The 17,193-nt window shown below is 44.7% G+C and overlaps 1 protein-coding gene across 1 annotated transcript; it reads left to right on the top strand.

Annotated features, from left to right (window-relative positions):
* Positions 1–270: 270 nt before the first annotated feature.
* On the top strand, positions 271–10,469 carry LOC123450561 (protein PIN-LIKES 6-like). Its single transcript, XM_045127739.1, has 10 exons — positions 271–453; positions 8,175–8,254; positions 8,393–8,517; positions 8,602–8,723; positions 8,794–8,967; positions 9,064–9,138; positions 9,236–9,336; positions 9,432–9,484; positions 9,622–9,816; positions 9,925–10,469. Exons 1-10 carry the CDS (start codon positions 271–273, stop codon positions 10,044–10,046), a joined length of 1,230 nt encoding a protein of 409 aa, XP_044983674.1. The 3' UTR covers positions 10,047–10,469.
* Positions 10,470–17,193: the final 6,724 nt, after the last annotated feature.

Raw genomic sequence — 17,193 nt, 5'->3', positions numbered from 1 at the left:
TTAGTGCAAGGCCGCGAGGCATGGGCATTCAACGACCTGTCACACGTTGGCGCTCTACTCCGCTCCGCTCCGCTCGCAGCGCCCGGGCGCATCGGACCACCAACAGCCGCGCACTCCCAAATTCACCGATCGAGATCCAGAGAAGCACGGCCGCCGAAGAAACGGGAGATAATTAGACTCGGGCGTCTGACCAATTGCGCGCATGCATGCGTTCTTGCATTGCTCTTGGTTATCTCGCTGCCGATTCACCGTCGACGTGGTGGTACACACATGATGGAGACGTCGCTGATGGAGGCGGTGCTGAGCGGCGGCACCGGGGAGTCGATCCTGACATCGATGAAGTTTGCGGTGCTTCCGATCGCCAAGGTGTTCACATTGTGCTTCATGGGCTTCCTCATGGCCACCAGGTACATCGGCATCCTCGACGCCAACGGCCGCAAGCTTCTCAACGGGGTGAGCAGATTCCATCCACGCGCGTCTAGTCTTTCAGAAAATGGTCATCTCAAATTATTCTCAATAGACAACTATCAATGGCTCCGAAAATCTATACGTAACACAAAAAAGGATGTGTCTAGACCATATCTAGATGTGACATGGCTATTATAGATTTAAATGATTAAATTAAGCATAAAAAAATCACACGAATCCTTCCGTAAAATCAATGATATAGGGTTTAGATATACAATATTTATGTCACATCTGGATGTGTTTAGCAAAACCGAACACAAAATTATGCATGGGCAGACCAAATACGTTTATCTGTTTTTCAAGGAGGATAAAGGGCCCTATGTATTACTCCTTCCGTTTTTAAATAAAAATGTTTTTTAGATATTTTAATATCGGCTACATATAAATATATATAAACATATTTTAAAATATAGATTTATTCATTCGTTTAAAATGTAGTTTGTATTGAAATCTTAAAAAAAACTTATATTTAAAAATAAAGGGAGTACATATACATCTCATGGCATTTCCAACGATAACCCTTAAATTTTCTCCCGCATTCGTTGCAGATAGGGGACCAATCCACGGACACCGATGCGGAAGGCCATTATCCAATCCTATTTTTTACCCCCACTTTTATATATATGTTACGTACGGGTGTAGTTACCCTCACTTTTATTCCGTATGTTTTAGGTAGTATGTATCATATCGGAGTATATGCACGCGTAGTATGTAGTATATAACAAAGTTTTGGTAGTATATATACTACTTTTTAGGTAGTATGTACCATATTTTAAACATACTCTTTTTTAGTATAAATATGTACTCCCTCCGTCCCAAAATAACTGTCTCAAGCTTAGTACAATTTTATACTAGAGCTAGTACAAAGTTGAGACACTTATTTTGGGACGGAGGGAGTATGTATTTCATAAATCTAATAAAAACTATGGCCCCCTTACTTTTTTTTGATAACTCACTTTGGATTATCTTAAATATAGTATATAAACATACTAAAAATGATAGGGTGGTATATATACTACCATAAGGTAGTATATGAGACGTGGGTGTAACTACACCCGGTCGTAGGATGTATTTTCCCTATATATATATATATATATATATATATATATATATATATATATATATATATATATATATACACACACACACACACACGCTAGCAAATTCAAATTCAAATGTATTTCGATTCACACATCGCGCCGGATCACATCAGCATCGGATCGCAATAAAAAAGAGACATATATGCATAGGTTTTTACATGCCTGAATCAAAAAAACATCAATCCCGCGGTCCATGCATTTCTGCCCTCTCGGACAGGTAATTCCAGCCATCTGCTCTCCGATTAAGGAGGTGTTGTCGTCGCCGCCTAGGCAGCCTCCGCGTACACGTCCCCCTTCGTCACGTCCTCATAGTCCGTCGCCATCAACTTGTCTTTCTGCCGATGCAACATCTGGTAGAGGATGGATTGCACGATCATTCTAGCGTCGACATTCAAAGAGTCGACATTTAAGGTCAACATCTTGGGGTGCTTCGCATTGGCGGCGATCTTCATCCTCTTTTCCTCGAGTGCCACCTTCATCTCTTCGGTTATGGTCCTCCTCTCTTCGAGTTTGACCTTCTTGTCAGTCGCCTCCATTAATAGTTTGAACCTCTCCATCTTCTTCGCCTCCTTGATGTCCGAGCACCTCATGCATGCCTCCTCCTTCTTCGTCAAGGTGTACTCGAACCTCTTCGTCAGCTTGGCCGCCGCACCTTCTCACTTTGCCCTCTCCTCCTTCCACTTCTTCCCCTGTAAATTTCTTTTACCTTTCTTTGACGGTTCTTGGGTTGGGTCTGTAGGGTCACCGTTTCTTCTCAGTTAGCTTGGGCAGCAGTCTTGGAAATGAAAGGGTTCCACTTCGGTTGCACATTCAACTTCAACCAACAATGCATGACGGTGAAGGACTTCTTCTCCAACTTCTTGTACACCACACAAGCACGAGTATGCTACAAAACGAAAAAATGTCGACAATGAATATCCGTCTAGTGGGCAACAAAATAATACATATTCGGCTAGTGATTAGAAAAACTAAAACATATTCGGCTAGTGATCAACTTACTTGCTCGGTGATTTATGCACCATTAGGCCACCATGTGATGAGATGCTTAAAGTGTCTGTAATACTTGGACACAGCCTCTTGGATGGTGTACCATCGATGGTGGAGGGACTTCCTTTCACGGTTGCAGATGAGTGCGTCGGAGTAGGGCGCAAAATGCTTGTACTCATGGAAGCACATGTTGTGCCCTTTTGCTCCGTGCCATGGATCGGATCAATGCTAGTGGCCAACCATGCATCGCACAACAGCTCGTCCTCCTGCATGTTGAAGCTTTCTCATTTACCCTTCTTTTTTGGATCGCCGGTTTTATCATCCGGATCATCGTGGTCGCCGTCCTCCTCCTCCTCCCCCTCAGGAGGCCCAGTGTTGTTGTTGTTGTGTTTCATCAACAGTCTGGGTGTAGGACTACAACTTGGTCGTCTGGGTGTAGGATTGCTGCTATTGGTATTTGCCAAACTAGGTTAACCCCTTTCTCCTCCCTCGCCTCTGTCGTGGGTGATGTCGAGCATCTTCATGTCCGCGCCATAGGTCGGATCCCTCGCTCTAAGCATTGTTGAGAATAGTGTGAGTGCACCCATCTCCTCCGCGCCCTGTCCGTACTAGACAAGTTGTGGCGAAGAATACTCAAGAAGAGCAGAGCCGAGTTAATGTTGACGATGTAAGGCACCATACCGGCAGGGGTTCCGAGCTTCTTGGTGGCATAGTAGCATGGAGGCTTGTAAGGCTCCGGCCACGATGGCTTCTGTACACTGGCGGCCAACTGCTTCTTGAGATTTTCCTCCTTTGCGGCCTTCACTTTGGCGCAACGAGTTTGCCGCGTCGCCGAGTTGATCTTCCAGGCATGCGTGATGCTCAGATTCTCCAGCACCTCTGCTGGAAATATGAGCGATTTACCATGTGATTTTACTAACAGAAAAAGTAAATAAATCATGATGACCATAGCAATTATCAGGCATGTCATGCAATCATACATAAAGTATGCAAGTAGCAACTAAAGTGGTGAGTAGGAATGGAAGACATCTAGAACAGAGACTAGAACAAGAAGTTGTGGCAGTAACTCAAACAAGAAGAACACAAGCATGTACTGAGTAGCAGCTTCAGCAGTGGGATTGGTGTTGACGTTGTCATTGGCCATGTTGTCGAAGAGGTTGTTGACGTCGAGGAAGAAGTCGTCGTCCGGGAAGTGGTCGGCGGCATCCATCGCTGAAGAAGCCAGTAGTCGCGCTGAGCGCTCCCCAAAAACCTTGCGGTGCACGCCGTAAGCTGGGAAGGGGAATAACCTAGGAGTAGCTCAGAGGTTGGAACTCGTTGGAGTGAGGAAGATGGTGTTCTCGTGTGTTTCTCTGGAGAGGAGCGACCTCTCTTTTATAAGTTCCTCAGAAAGTAGTACTCGAATAGTGGTTAGTCGAGCCACAAGTGAGTAAGTATCAAAGAAGTCTTCACCTTCCTTTTGGGTATAACCCTTGGCAAAGAGTCGTGCCTTGTACTTCTCAATAGTACAATCAGGCCTAAGCTTCTTCTTGAATACCCATTTGCGCCCTATAGGTTTGCACCCATAAGGCCGATCAGTTATCTCCCAAGTTTCATTTGCCAGGATGGAATCGATCTCACTACGGATCGCTTCCTTCGAGTAGTCAGCATCTTCAGATGCATAAGCCTCTGAAATAGAACTAGGAGTGTCATCTATGAGATATACAATAAAATCATCACCAAAGGACTTTGTAGTCCGCTGCCTCTTTCTCCTTTTAGGAGTCTCATTGTTGTTCTCCACGGGATCTTCAAGATGTTGTGTTGCAATAGTCAGTTCAAAAGGTGCAACTAAATCTTGACTCGATGAACTAGGCATCTCCTGATTTGTTGAGCTACCAATATCCTTCATGGGAAATATATCTTCGAAGAAAGTCGCATCATTCGACTGCATGATTGTACCAACATGCATGTGAGATACCTCATATTTTATAATCAAGAATATATAACCAATGCTATGCAAAGCATACCCCGGAAAAACACAATCCACTGTCTTTGGTCCAAGATTTCTCTTCTTTGGAATTGGTATATTGACTTTTGCCAAGCAGCCCCAAGTTCGTAGGTAAGAGATTTTTAACCTTTTCTTCTCCCATTCCTCGAATGCAGTTATCTCTTTGTTCTTTGTGGGAACTCGGTTTAGGACATGACATGCAGTCAATATTGCCTCCCCCAACCATGCCTTGGAGAGGCCCGATCTGTTTGACATGGCATTAATCAAATCAGTTAGAGTACGATTCTTTCTTTCAGCTACCCCATTTCACTGAGGTGAATAGGGAGGCGTCTTCTCATGGATTATACCATGTTCCGCACAAAAAGAATCAAATTCATTGGAAAAATACTCTCCACCATGATCGGACCTAAGCCTCTTGATTTTTCGATCAAGCTGGTTTTCAACTTCAGCTTTATAGATCATGAAGAAATTCAAAGCCTCATCTTTCTATTTTAAAACATACACATGGCAATATCTAGTGGAGTCATCGATTAACTCCATAAATATATCTTTACACCTTTGGTCAAAACACCATTCATTTCACCAAGTTTTGAATGTATGAGTTCTAATGGAGCAAGATTTCTAGTTTCCGAAGTTGTATGAGACTTACGAGGTTTCTTAGCTTGCACACAAACTTGACACTTAGATCCCTTGACAACAGTGAAGTTGGGGATTAAGTTCAACTTGGCTAGCCGCGTCATACAACCAAAAGTAACATGACAGAGACGTGAATGCCATACATTTGATTCACTATTATTGCAAACATGATTAACAACTTTATTACAAACATCTGACAAGGATAGTCTGAACAAGCGTCCTAACTCATAACCTTTACCACCGAAAGTTCCATACTTGGATATTACAAATTTATTGGACTCAAAGACAAGCTCGCAGCAATCTATACATAGAAGATATCCGCTAACAAGATTTTTATTCACGCAGGGGACATAATGCACGTTCTTCAGCTGCACGATCTTTCCCGAAGTAAACTTCAGAACGACTGTGCCAACACCACGAAAATAAGCACTTGAACCTTTTCACATCAGGACAGAAGTATTCCCTACGGCCTGATATGAAGAAAACATGGAAATATCACCGCATACATGCATGTTGGCACCCGTGTCAATCAACCAATCAGGAGAACGACATACTGAGAGAATAGTGGGAAGTATACCATACCCAACATCCTGCATCTCAGCGTCACCAATGATAACATTGGCGATCTTGTCGCCTTTCCCACGTTGACGCTTGTCCTAACGGTTAGGGCAACTAGGCGCCCAATGATCACGATCTCCGGAGACATGACAAACACCTATCTTCTTGTGAGTCTTCTTCTTGAAGTCGGTGTGCTGTGAAGCCTTGTTCTTCCCATCAAACTTTCCCTTACCATCAAACTTGCCCTTGTTCTTGAACTTGTGGGGCTGCAAGTTTTTCTTCTGCACCAGATTGGCACTAGAACCTCCCTCCATACCTTGAGCACGTATGTATTTTGCTCTTGCCATTTCTTCCACATCAAGAGTACCAATGAGATCCGGAATGGAAAACTCCTGCCTCTTATGCTTCAGAGGTAGCAAAGTTCCTCCACAAGGAAGGAAGCTTAGCGATAATACCTACGGCAACAAACTTCTCAGGTAACATACAGTTGAAGTGCTCAAGTTCTCTAGCAAATGATTGTATCTCGTGAGCTTGCTCAACCATGGAGCGCTCATCGGTCATCATGTAGTCGTAGAATTGTTCCATGATATACAACTCAGTGCCAGCGTCCGAGACTCCAAACTTGGCCTCGAGTGCGCTCCACATACCTTTTCCATTGTCTATTGATGCATAGGCATAAACGATGTTCTCACCAAGAACACTCAAGAGAGCAGCCCTAAATAAGGTATCAGTTTTCTGAAAAGCGAGTTCCTGGTGAGGATCAAGATTTCCTTCAGGTTTGCCAAGAGTGACGTCATAGCAGCTCATGGTTTGAAACCATACAAGAGCTCTCACACGCCACCTCTTATAGTGCACACCCTCAAACATAGGAGGCCTGATGGAAGCAGCAAAAACACTTGGGGTAAATTACCTAAAATAAGGTTTTTGGATTGTTGGAAATATGAGTGATTTACCATGTGATTTTACTAGCAAAAAAATTAAATAAATCATGATGACCATAGCAATTATTAGGCAAGTCATGCAATCATACAGAAAGTATGCAAGTAGCAACTCAAGTGGTGAGTAGGAACGGAACATATCTAGAACAAGAAGTTGCGGCAATAACTTAAACAAGAAAAACACAAGCACGTAGTGAGTAGCAGCAGTAGCAGTGGGATTGGCGTTGACGTTGTCATTGGCCATGTTGTCGAAGAGGTTGTTGACGTCGGGGAAGAAGTCGTCGTCCGGGAAGTGGTCGTTAGCGTCCATGTCTGAAGAAGCCGGTAGTTGCGCTGAGCGCTCCCCAAAAACCTTATCGCCCTTCTCTCGTACAGGACTCAAAGAGACGGGGTTTCAGAGCCCTACTGTCCCAACTTGCGGTGCACACCCTCAAACATAGGAGGCCTCATGGAAGCAGCAAAACAACTTGTGGTAAATTGCCTAAAATAAAGTTTTTGGATTGTTGGAAATATTAGCGATTTACCATGTGATTTCCATAAATCATGATGACAATAGCAACTTGGGGTAAATTGCCTACTAATAGAAAAGGTAAATAAATCATGATGACCATAGCAATTATCATCCAAGTCATGCAATCATAAAGAAAGTATGCAAGTAGCAACTAAAGTGGTTAGTAGGAACGGAACATATCTAGAACAAGAAGTTGCGGCAGTAATTCAAACAAAAAGAGCAGCAACAGTAGTGGGATTTCTCTCTTGTTCTCATGCTCATACATGTGTGGAAACATACTCCCTTATAAGGAGGTCCAACTCCTATCAAACTAGCAATGTGGGACTAAACTTTGGTTTCACCTCTTGCCTTGCACGAATGGGCTAAGTGGGCCTCTAGAATTTATTAGGAATTCTAAAAATGCTCATTGGGCTGGGCTAAAAATGATTAAATTCCAGCAACCTCCACCGGCTCCATCTCCGACGGGTTCTCCGACGGTCTCATGCATCGGCGGCGGAAGGAAGGATGGGATGGGAGAAAAGATTGGGAATTGGATGAAGAATGGTTAGGAATGGAAGAAAAGAGTGGAAGATTTTGGCGCGAAAATAGTACGGGATGCTACAAAAGCGCGGTCTCGGCCTTTCTTTTGAGTGGGCGAGGAGGTAGAGAGCGAGGTTTTGCATGTCCACACTTTCGTAAAACCTTCCACATTTGTCTTTGGTTTATGAAAGAAAACACGTCCGGATCGCGTCGCTGGCCGATACAGGATCGTGTTGGATGACTTTTGCGGTCCAGACAATGTGATCCGGGCGATTGCGGAAGGTTTGAGGATCGGTGTTGGAGATGCCCTTATATTGATTCATGTGAATAATATCTGTAGGTACGAACTCATTGCGTCTGTGGCCTGAAATTCTCATAGTACAGTTGTGTCGCTACCTACTGCTCCTGACATTCTCATATATATATATATTCTTTCATGTTTTAATTGTATATCCGGTTGCTGTTTCCAGCTAGTGTTTTCCCTACTACTTCCATGCCTTATATTCACTCAGCTTGGACGAGCAATTACAGTGCAGAAACTGTTAGACTGGTAAGTATCAGTAGGTTCTAGCTGTAATTAACAAGAAAAATGCTAGTAGGTCGAATTGGAATACTCTGAAATGTGGATACTTCTTATAGATTTTCCTCCCTAGAAACACTGAACAAGAATGGACCTCAAATGCTGCAGGTGGTACATTCCTGTAAATATTGTTCTGGGGACGGTTTCTGGTTCTCTAGTAGGCCTTCTCGTCGCGTTGATTGTACGGCCGCCACGCCCATATTTCAAGTTCACCGTTGTCCACATCGCCATAGGCAAGCCGCATTCTGCCAGCAATTCAGCATGGATCCATGGTTTGGTACGTGGGTCCTGAGCTGGTGATGGGTGCATCCATGCAGGTAACAATGGAAACATGCCTCTCGTCCTGATCGCCGCCCTCTGTCGAGACTCATCGAACCCGTTTGGCGACCCTGAGAAATGCAAGCAGGACGGCAACGCCTACGTCTCTTTTGGGCAATGGGTAAAACATATGTTTCTGTTTCATCTCTTGTGAGTTGTGAGTTGTGATCTCATATGTCCTTGGTTGCCAGGTCGGGGCGATTATCTTGTACAGCTACGTGTTTCAGATGCTCGCGCCGCCGCCTGGTGAAACCTTCGATGGAAGCAGAGTGGAGAAGCCCCCTCCCCCGGCTATGGCTGCTGCACCTGAACAAATTCCCCTGCTAACCCCGCGTGTATCTGAACAAGCACCCAAGTGCTCAAAAGTAAGATGGCTTTTTTTCTTCCCAAGTTCTGTCGCAACATGTTCTTCTGAAATGTTGATGAATTGTTTTCTGAAACCTGCCCTGTAAACTGGACAGGCACTAGCAATTCTGCACATCTTTGTTGAGAAATTTAAGCTGAAGCGAGTGTTTCAACCTCCAGTGATTGCCTCGGTGAGTAATAATTCCTTCCATCTTGAGACAGACAACGTATACAATGCTCGTTTGATTCTGCTCACACGTTGTGATTCAATGTAACATGTTTGGTCAGGCATTGGGGATTTCCATTGGAGCAACGCCATCCCTGAAGCACTTCGTGCTCACTAACGACGCCCCGCTATTCTTCCTTACTGATGCTTGCATCATTCTTGGGTACAGTTTCATATGGCAGTTGCAGTATACACAAATCTCGTAGTGTGCCTTACAGAGCACATGGTAACACGATATGGTCTGCTGCCTTCCTGCAGGGGGGCAATGATCCCATGCATCTTGCTCGCGCTCGGAGGCAATCTCGTCGATGGTTAGCTCCTACATGCATGCATGTAACCTCAATTATCAGCGAACGTGAATGAGATTACTACTACAGGATATGCCTGAGAAAAGTGCGTATACTAGGAGTATATATGTTGTTGATGTATGTGGATGGAATCGATGCAGGACCAGGTCCGGGCAGCAAGAAGCTGGGACTGAGGACTACGGCGGCGATCATCTTCGGGCGGCTGGTGTTGGTACCACCGGCGGGGATGTGCGTGGTCGCCCTGGCGGACAGGCTGGGGTTCATCCCCAGGGGCGACACCATGTTCAAGTTCGTCCTCCTCCTGCAGCACTCCATGCCCACCTCGGTGCTCTCCGGTACAACAGTTCATGTCCCCGACCGAACTCGACCAAATTAAATTAAACCACCACGCGTGGATGCATGCATGCACGAGTAACGAAGCTCTGTACGTTGGTTTCGACCAGGGGCCGTCGCTAATCTGCGCGGGTGCGGGGAGGAGTCGGCGGCGGTGCTCTTCTGGATGTACGTGTGCGCCGTCTTCTCTGTCGCCGGGTGGATGGTGCTCTACATCAGGACGCTCTTCTGAGGCCTCTATCCCTCAGTGGTTCCGTTCCACTTCACTTCCACCAAGCAAATGTTACTCTGTACTCCATCCACTCAGACCGATACGCTGCTGTTGCCTATTGCAGTTCACACGCGCCGACGATGGTGATGCTAGTACTAAGTAGCTGAGACACTGACAGTGACCTGCCGGCCGCGGACAAAGTTTGCTGTCAACGCTCTCGATTCGTGCGTCCAGGACGTGTGTCTCACAAGACTCGCTGCCCCGGCCGGGAAAGGCTCGGCTCCTTCCTTTTGATTTGTGTGGCGGGGACGAGAGACTGCAGGATACTGCCGCCGCTGGAAATGCATTGCAGCTTCACATAAACGACAGAAAAGGAATATGAACCAAGCATTCGGTCTACACTAGAGTTATTGGATCAGTAATCAGTAAAAGCTAGTAGTAGTACTCTTTGTGGATTGTAGAGCATGTATGATTAGCAATTAAATAGACATACGACATATTTTTACATGCTTATAAGCACTATTGCGATTCTTGTTCTTTTCTTTTCTTTTCTTTTCGCGGGGAGATTCTTCACCTGAATTGTATTTAATAGTTGCTTAGGGCACAACTCTGACCCATAAATTTGCTTCGGTATATTTCAGTGGATAAAAATATCAAAGCCGGCTACCCAACATTGTCAGCATATATTTTAAGTCAGATTTCGGTTTAGCGGACGAAATTCATACAAACTGGTTGATATTAATAAAAAATTAAATTTTAAATAGAAAATAGCATAAACTATTTATGCATAGCACGCAAATAAGTCTAGTACAACAATGTCTCAAATTCGATGTCCAACAAGTTTTTTAATAACAGATCATGTGGTCCCATACATATTACCCCTTGAGCTTCATCCAACAATATGTGTACGTAAATGGCTGTTTCTTTTTCCTGTGGTACATCAAGGCAAGGCATACGACAACACAATGTGTAGAGCAACATAGAATAAATGAATTATTCAATCAACAAGTTGAGAAAGAAGAAGCAAACCTTACAATTTCCTCCTCTGTCGCATGCAATGGCCACCTTGCATCCAGCTGAACAACAACGTCACAAAACTTGGTGCAATGGTCTGGATGTTGTAACATCGATATAATAACGACCTCATATTGAGATCATGGATGATGTGCATGTAGTAGGGGGCAACGTGCTCTCGTGCGTGAAACGATTCGTGCACTTGCTTTTAGAAGGTCCCCCCTCTGCTCCTACATACGAAATTCACGGATACAGTCAACCAGGCATCGCACAACAACTCACCATCAATGGTCAAATACCCCGTCATCCTTCCTACTCTCAAAAACAATACGACGTCCAAAATTAACCTCAATGGCAATTGACCAAACACCTGTCGGGTGTGTTGGCAACCATGAAGGTCGTCGATAGGATGGCGGAGTGTACATGGATATAAAAGGCTCTAGGGTGGACATAGCCATTGTAAAAGGCGAGCGGGCACGTCGGTGGTGTTTGCGAATGTCGGTGCTAAAACCGTTTGATCTTGGATAGGGGGTCCCAAGCTGTGCATGTGGGATCAATGGTAACAGGAGACTCAAGGAGACGATGTTTACCCAGGTTCGGGCCCTCTCAAAGAGGTAAAACCCTACGTCTTGTTTTGATTGTATTGGTGATAGGGTATCGAGTACAGGATGATGATCTAACTCTAGATCATTGTGTAATCTATAAACCCTAAGGTGAATGAGTGTCCCCTCTACGGAGAAAACCCTTGGGCTTATATAGATGTCTAGGGTACCTAGGTTACATGCTAGGTCGGTTGCCGATACGCCGAACACAAAGCCATCCTTGGAGTGTATGCCAAGTCCTTAGTAGTTCCATCTTAGGCACGAGCAAGTCTGGATAGTTCGGCCATCCTTCGGGTGGTGGCTCAGCAGGCCCTAGTTCGGCCCATGTGAGCTAATCACCAATGACCGGTAACTCCCTAGTCCAGGAAACCTTTAGTTGCCCCTGAACTGGTCTACAAATGTCGAGGACAACCGTACTCTTTGAATCATCCGACCTTGGAAGTCATTGGCTTGATAGGCGAGTTCCTCCATAATTGACAATGTTCAGATCCGAGATCTCGACCATTCTCTGAACAATCCAAACATCAAACTACATCGGACTGTCGAGCTCTTTTCTGAGGCCCACCGATAGCGGCCCCACTTTATGCCTTTATGACCTTACCTTGATTCTCGCACTGCTGGGGAGGCGAGCAGTCCGTCGACCAGTAATCGAAGAGCCTCTTAACTTGAATGAGGCTTACTTAATAAGCTGGCGGTACCGTTGTTCATGTACCCTCATCTCGCCCCATCGCGCTTTGACTCAACACTTCCCCATCCTGCCCTTCGAAAGCTTTTGTCATGGCAAGCACTCCTAGTTACTCGGTGCATCTGCACGGGCCCCTCCAGGGGGACTGGTGTAACGCCCAAGATGTGCTACTATCCTTATCTAGGCCGAAAGCCTTGATAGGGATAGAAGCACATCTTGTCGTTTCGCAAGTATAGATATCATTGCAATACATGTAATAGAAGAGGATAGTATATGAGTTGGCTTACATTCGCCACATGCTACCTTACATAATCCATACAATCATCATCCATACAAACATCCAAAAATGCAGGGTCTAACAACGGACGAAATCAAATGATAAAAGCAAATGACGACGTCTATCTCGTTATGCCCACGAAGACGACTAAGGATCCCGCTACTCGTCGAGATAGGTGACGTACGTACGCCCACACTCCTCGTCATACTCCCACTGGAGCTGGGAAGCATCATATGGATCAGCCTCGTTTGTACCTGTACCTGTAGTGTTGTAATAATATGTGAGCCACGGGGAGTCAGCTATCTAATCGCCCAAGATGTCGAGGCTAGTTAAATTATTAGGTGAGGCATGGTTAAGTGTTGAGGTTGTAGCAACACTAAGCATTTATTTGGGTGGCTAACTTACAAGTACGAGAATAAGAGGAGAATCTACACATAACGGACGTGAATTTAATATGATCCAGAAGTGAACATGAACACCTACTTATGATTCAAACATAACCCCACCGTGTTCTCTTCCCGAACTCCCTCGAAAATAGACGATCATGGTTATGCACACGGTTGGTGTATTTTAGTTGACTTTACTTCAAGTTTTCTATAACCGGGTGTTCAATAATTTCCAAGTTGCCACATAACCGCGTGCACAGCTCTCAGGAAGATTTAACCCTGCAGGGGTGCTCCAACTCATCCATCACAAACTAGCCACAAGCTGTGGTGGAAAACCTCAACCTCGAGATAGCCCAAGGTATCCTCGGAGTCCCGGTGCACAAGACTATAGAGAAGGGGAAAACAAATCCAAGCATGTTAGGCGCGCTCAATATGGAACATAACATCGGTAAACGGAAACTAGGGCGGCAAAGGCAGAACAAAACACCGAGCAAAAAGCCAAGCCTTTCACCTGTTACCAAGTATATATGTGCATTGAATTAAATAGCAATAATATTGTGATATCCCAATATATCCATGTTATCACATGGATCAACCTGCACCTGCAACTAGTAACGCTATAAGAAGGGCTGAGCAAGCGATAACCTAGCCAAACAACGGTTTGCTAGGATGTGGAGGGGTTAGATGCTTATCATGGCATTTTGGGAGGCTTGACATTCAAGTGGTAGGCAGTGAAACATAACAATAGAAATGAGACAACTAGGCATAACAAAATTAGAAATGATATCAAGGGTGATGATCATCTTGCCTTGTGCTTCTTCGGTGGGATAGTACTCTTGCCATTCGAAAATGTTCTCGACAGGTTCCTCGTACTCGTTCCCGTCACCCGATCCTACCCAAAAGAAATAGCAACATCCAATTAACACACAACCAAGGCATAATGCACAACCAATTATGATGCATGATCATGTGGTGAATAAAATATGGCAATCCTATACTATTCATCATTCTCATGCAATCATTTAGTTCTTTAACATTCTGGACAGAACCTCAAGATTAATTATGTGGATATGCAATAGCATGGAAAATTGTATCCTACACGTGAAATCGATGAAAATGCATAGGAAGAACGTTGTTGTTAGAGCATATTTCTCCATTTGTAGTTTTGCTAATTGATGAGAAACCCTATGGACTAATGATTGCCTTAAAGTATATTCGAAGAATTTCTCCATGGGCACTTCTTGAAGTCCATCTGTTGGTTTCAAGGAGTTTATATAATGACAAAGGTGGTATTCAAGGTTTTATCCAAAGATTGGTCATAAAGACACAAGGTTGAACATGACTAAGTCAAAGAGTGAATCAAGTTGATCAACACACAAATCGTGTAAGATCTACCGAGAGGGATAAAGTGATCCCATGGTATGGTAAGTATTGTCCATTATGCTTTGTCTACTAACCCATGGTCTTCACAAGAGTTTTATGTGGGGATAGGCACTAGTAGAAAATGGCCCATTTGTCCCGGTTCCAGAGGCCCATTAGCCCCGGTTCCGGAACCAGGACTAAAGGGTCGGGACTAAAGCCCATAACCTTTAGTCCCGGCTCCCTTACTAACCGGGACCGAAGGGTCTCCACGTGGCCTCTGCGGGTAGCCCGGGCAGGAGGTTCTTTAGTCCCGGTTGGTCACACCAACCGGGACAACGTGGCATCCACACGCCAGCATTTGGCCGGAGCTGGGGTTTTGTTTTTTTTGAATGGGGGAGGGGGTGGGTTTGGGGGGCTTTTTGAGCGTTAATTTGGTGGTTTCATATTGTGTTAGCTAGCTAATAGAGAGAAGTGTCCTCTCTTTCTCCATGCTTGGTCGAACAACAAGTTCTCGTATATCTATCCGACGCTATTACATATATACAATATACCATCTTTTACAATTAATACAAAACATCACTACAACTAAATAGAAATTAATCTTTATAGGATTCCAATATTGTAACATATTGCTATCCTATGCAATTTTCATATCCTATGAATTGATCAAGAAACCCTCAATTAACTATATATCCAATGGAACATATATAGAAATTGCATATTGCTATCCAACGAACCTAGGGAGATCAATATATGCAATTTTCATAACCTTGGATCAAAGAAAGCCTATGTTGTAATATATCCAATGGAACCTAGGGAGATCAATATATGCTATCCAATGGAACCTAGGGAGATCAATATATCCAATGTTGTAACACATATTGCTATCCTATGCAATTTTTATATCCTATGAATTGATTAAGAAAACCTCAATTAAGTATCCAATGGAACATATATAGAAACTCCATATTGCTATCAAATGGAACCTAGAGAAGATCAATACATGCAATTTTCATAACCTTGGATCAAAGAAAGACTAAAACTTACCTCGCCCATTGGAAGATCAAGACATGTTGTTTGAAACACAGCTGGATAACGGCAACACCTTGATGGTTGGTCGTGAACTCCAGATCAAGCCCCAAGAACGCCTCATGCTCCGGTGCGGCGTCAACCCACTCCTGGAACCGTGACAGAAAATTTGGCACCGCCCTGCTCTTGTTCGTGTACCCGACCCTGAGTTTGGTCGTGCCATGTGCGCGCACCTCTCCGTTTCATATGTCATGGTGGAAGAAGAATGGAAGAAGAGAGGGGAAGAAGAGAGAAACAAGAAGAACAGAGGAGAGCCCTAGAGGAGAAGAACAGAGAATGGCGATATACTCTACTTCGGTTGCAGTTTTCATCGCTGGAAACGAAGCGGGAGGGCGAACCGTTTGGAACTTTAGTCCCGGGTTGGACGACAAACCGGCACTAAAGTGGTGATTCGAAGGGCCGCCACCCCGGTTTGATCCACCAACCGGGACTAAAGGAGGATACGAACGGTTATACGAACGCCCGCCACCACACCTTAGTCCCAGTTTGATCAACCAACCGGGACTAAAGGGGATATGAACGGTTGCCGGCCTATTATTCCCGGTTCTTGACTGGAACCGAGACAAAAGGGGTGAGAAGAACCGGGATCAATGGCCCACGATGCCCGGTCGGCACCCTGGCCTCACGAACCGGGACCAATGTCACCATAGGTCCCGGTTCGTATGTGAACCGGGACTAATAGGATTTCAGGACCTGGACCAAAGCCCTCTTTTCTACTAGTGAGGTGTGTTTCCATGGCCTTGCATCAAGAGGAAGATCTCATACAACCCATGGAGGATGACATCAAGCGGTGATCGTCATCAAGATTGCAGTGTGCAAGTTCAAGTGGAGCATCACGAAGATATCATGCTTGAAGCTTGCCATCCATTGTGGTGGCAATGCACTTGTAAAAATGTATTGAAGGTTGGATCACCCATAGTGAGTATGGGGGATAAATCAACTAGCCTTCATCGAGCCAACGCAATCAAGAAAGGTGGTCCATCCTGAGGAAGTGAAGATCGGCATCATCTAGCTCAAGTGGACTATGTGCAAGGTATAGGTTTGCCCTTGATATGTTTTCTATTTTTCCGGTCTCATGGTGGTAGTGGGGAGACGGGTTAAAGGATCGATTGTCGTACTATCAAGGTGGGCTCTCAAGTGAGTAGGTTGATCGTATCATTCATTGAGAGCTCAAACCATTTGCATACTTGCATCATCTTTCTTGGTTCTTGTTTGGTGTTTATCTTTGAGAGTTTTAGAGCTTATGTTCATCTTTATGACAAGCTCGAGTTCATCGAAAACGGAGTCCATATGCATCTTCTATGATATTTTGACGTTGGATTTTTTGCGAGTTCTTCACTCATAGAGGTTTCACATCTCTATATCATTGGTATTTCTATACTCCCTCTTCTTAAGATAACCATGTCTTTGTTGGATAGCTCTAGTCGTCCTGGTTCCAACAAGCTTGACTTTGCTCAATTCAGATCTCGTATGCGAAAGTCATGGCAGTTCTCGTATTCATGAGTTTCATCGTGAAAAGGTCAAGCGGTACTACCTCTTATCGGAGGTAATACTGCGCGGGTCAGCAATAGTACCGCTCCTAGGTGAACTATACTCGTTTTTCTGTGTCGTTGGTCTGTTTTGACCGTGCTAAGTGGTAGTACCGCTCCCTTGAGTGGTAGTACCGCTTGAGGACGACTTGTGGGCATAACAGTTGGATTCGGGGGAGCCTATTTAAGGCGGCCTTCTTCCCCAATGGTCCACATCCTTTGAG

This window comes from Hordeum vulgare, chromosome 4H (genome assembly GCF_904849725.1).
Source record: "Hordeum vulgare subsp. vulgare chromosome 4H, MorexV3_pseudomolecules_assembly, whole genome shotgun sequence".
Taxonomy (NCBI): domain Eukaryota; kingdom Viridiplantae; phylum Streptophyta; class Magnoliopsida; order Poales; family Poaceae; genus Hordeum; species Hordeum vulgare.
The sequence above is the reverse complement of the archived record's forward strand: the minus strand, read 5'-3'. Positions and strand labels throughout refer to the sequence as shown.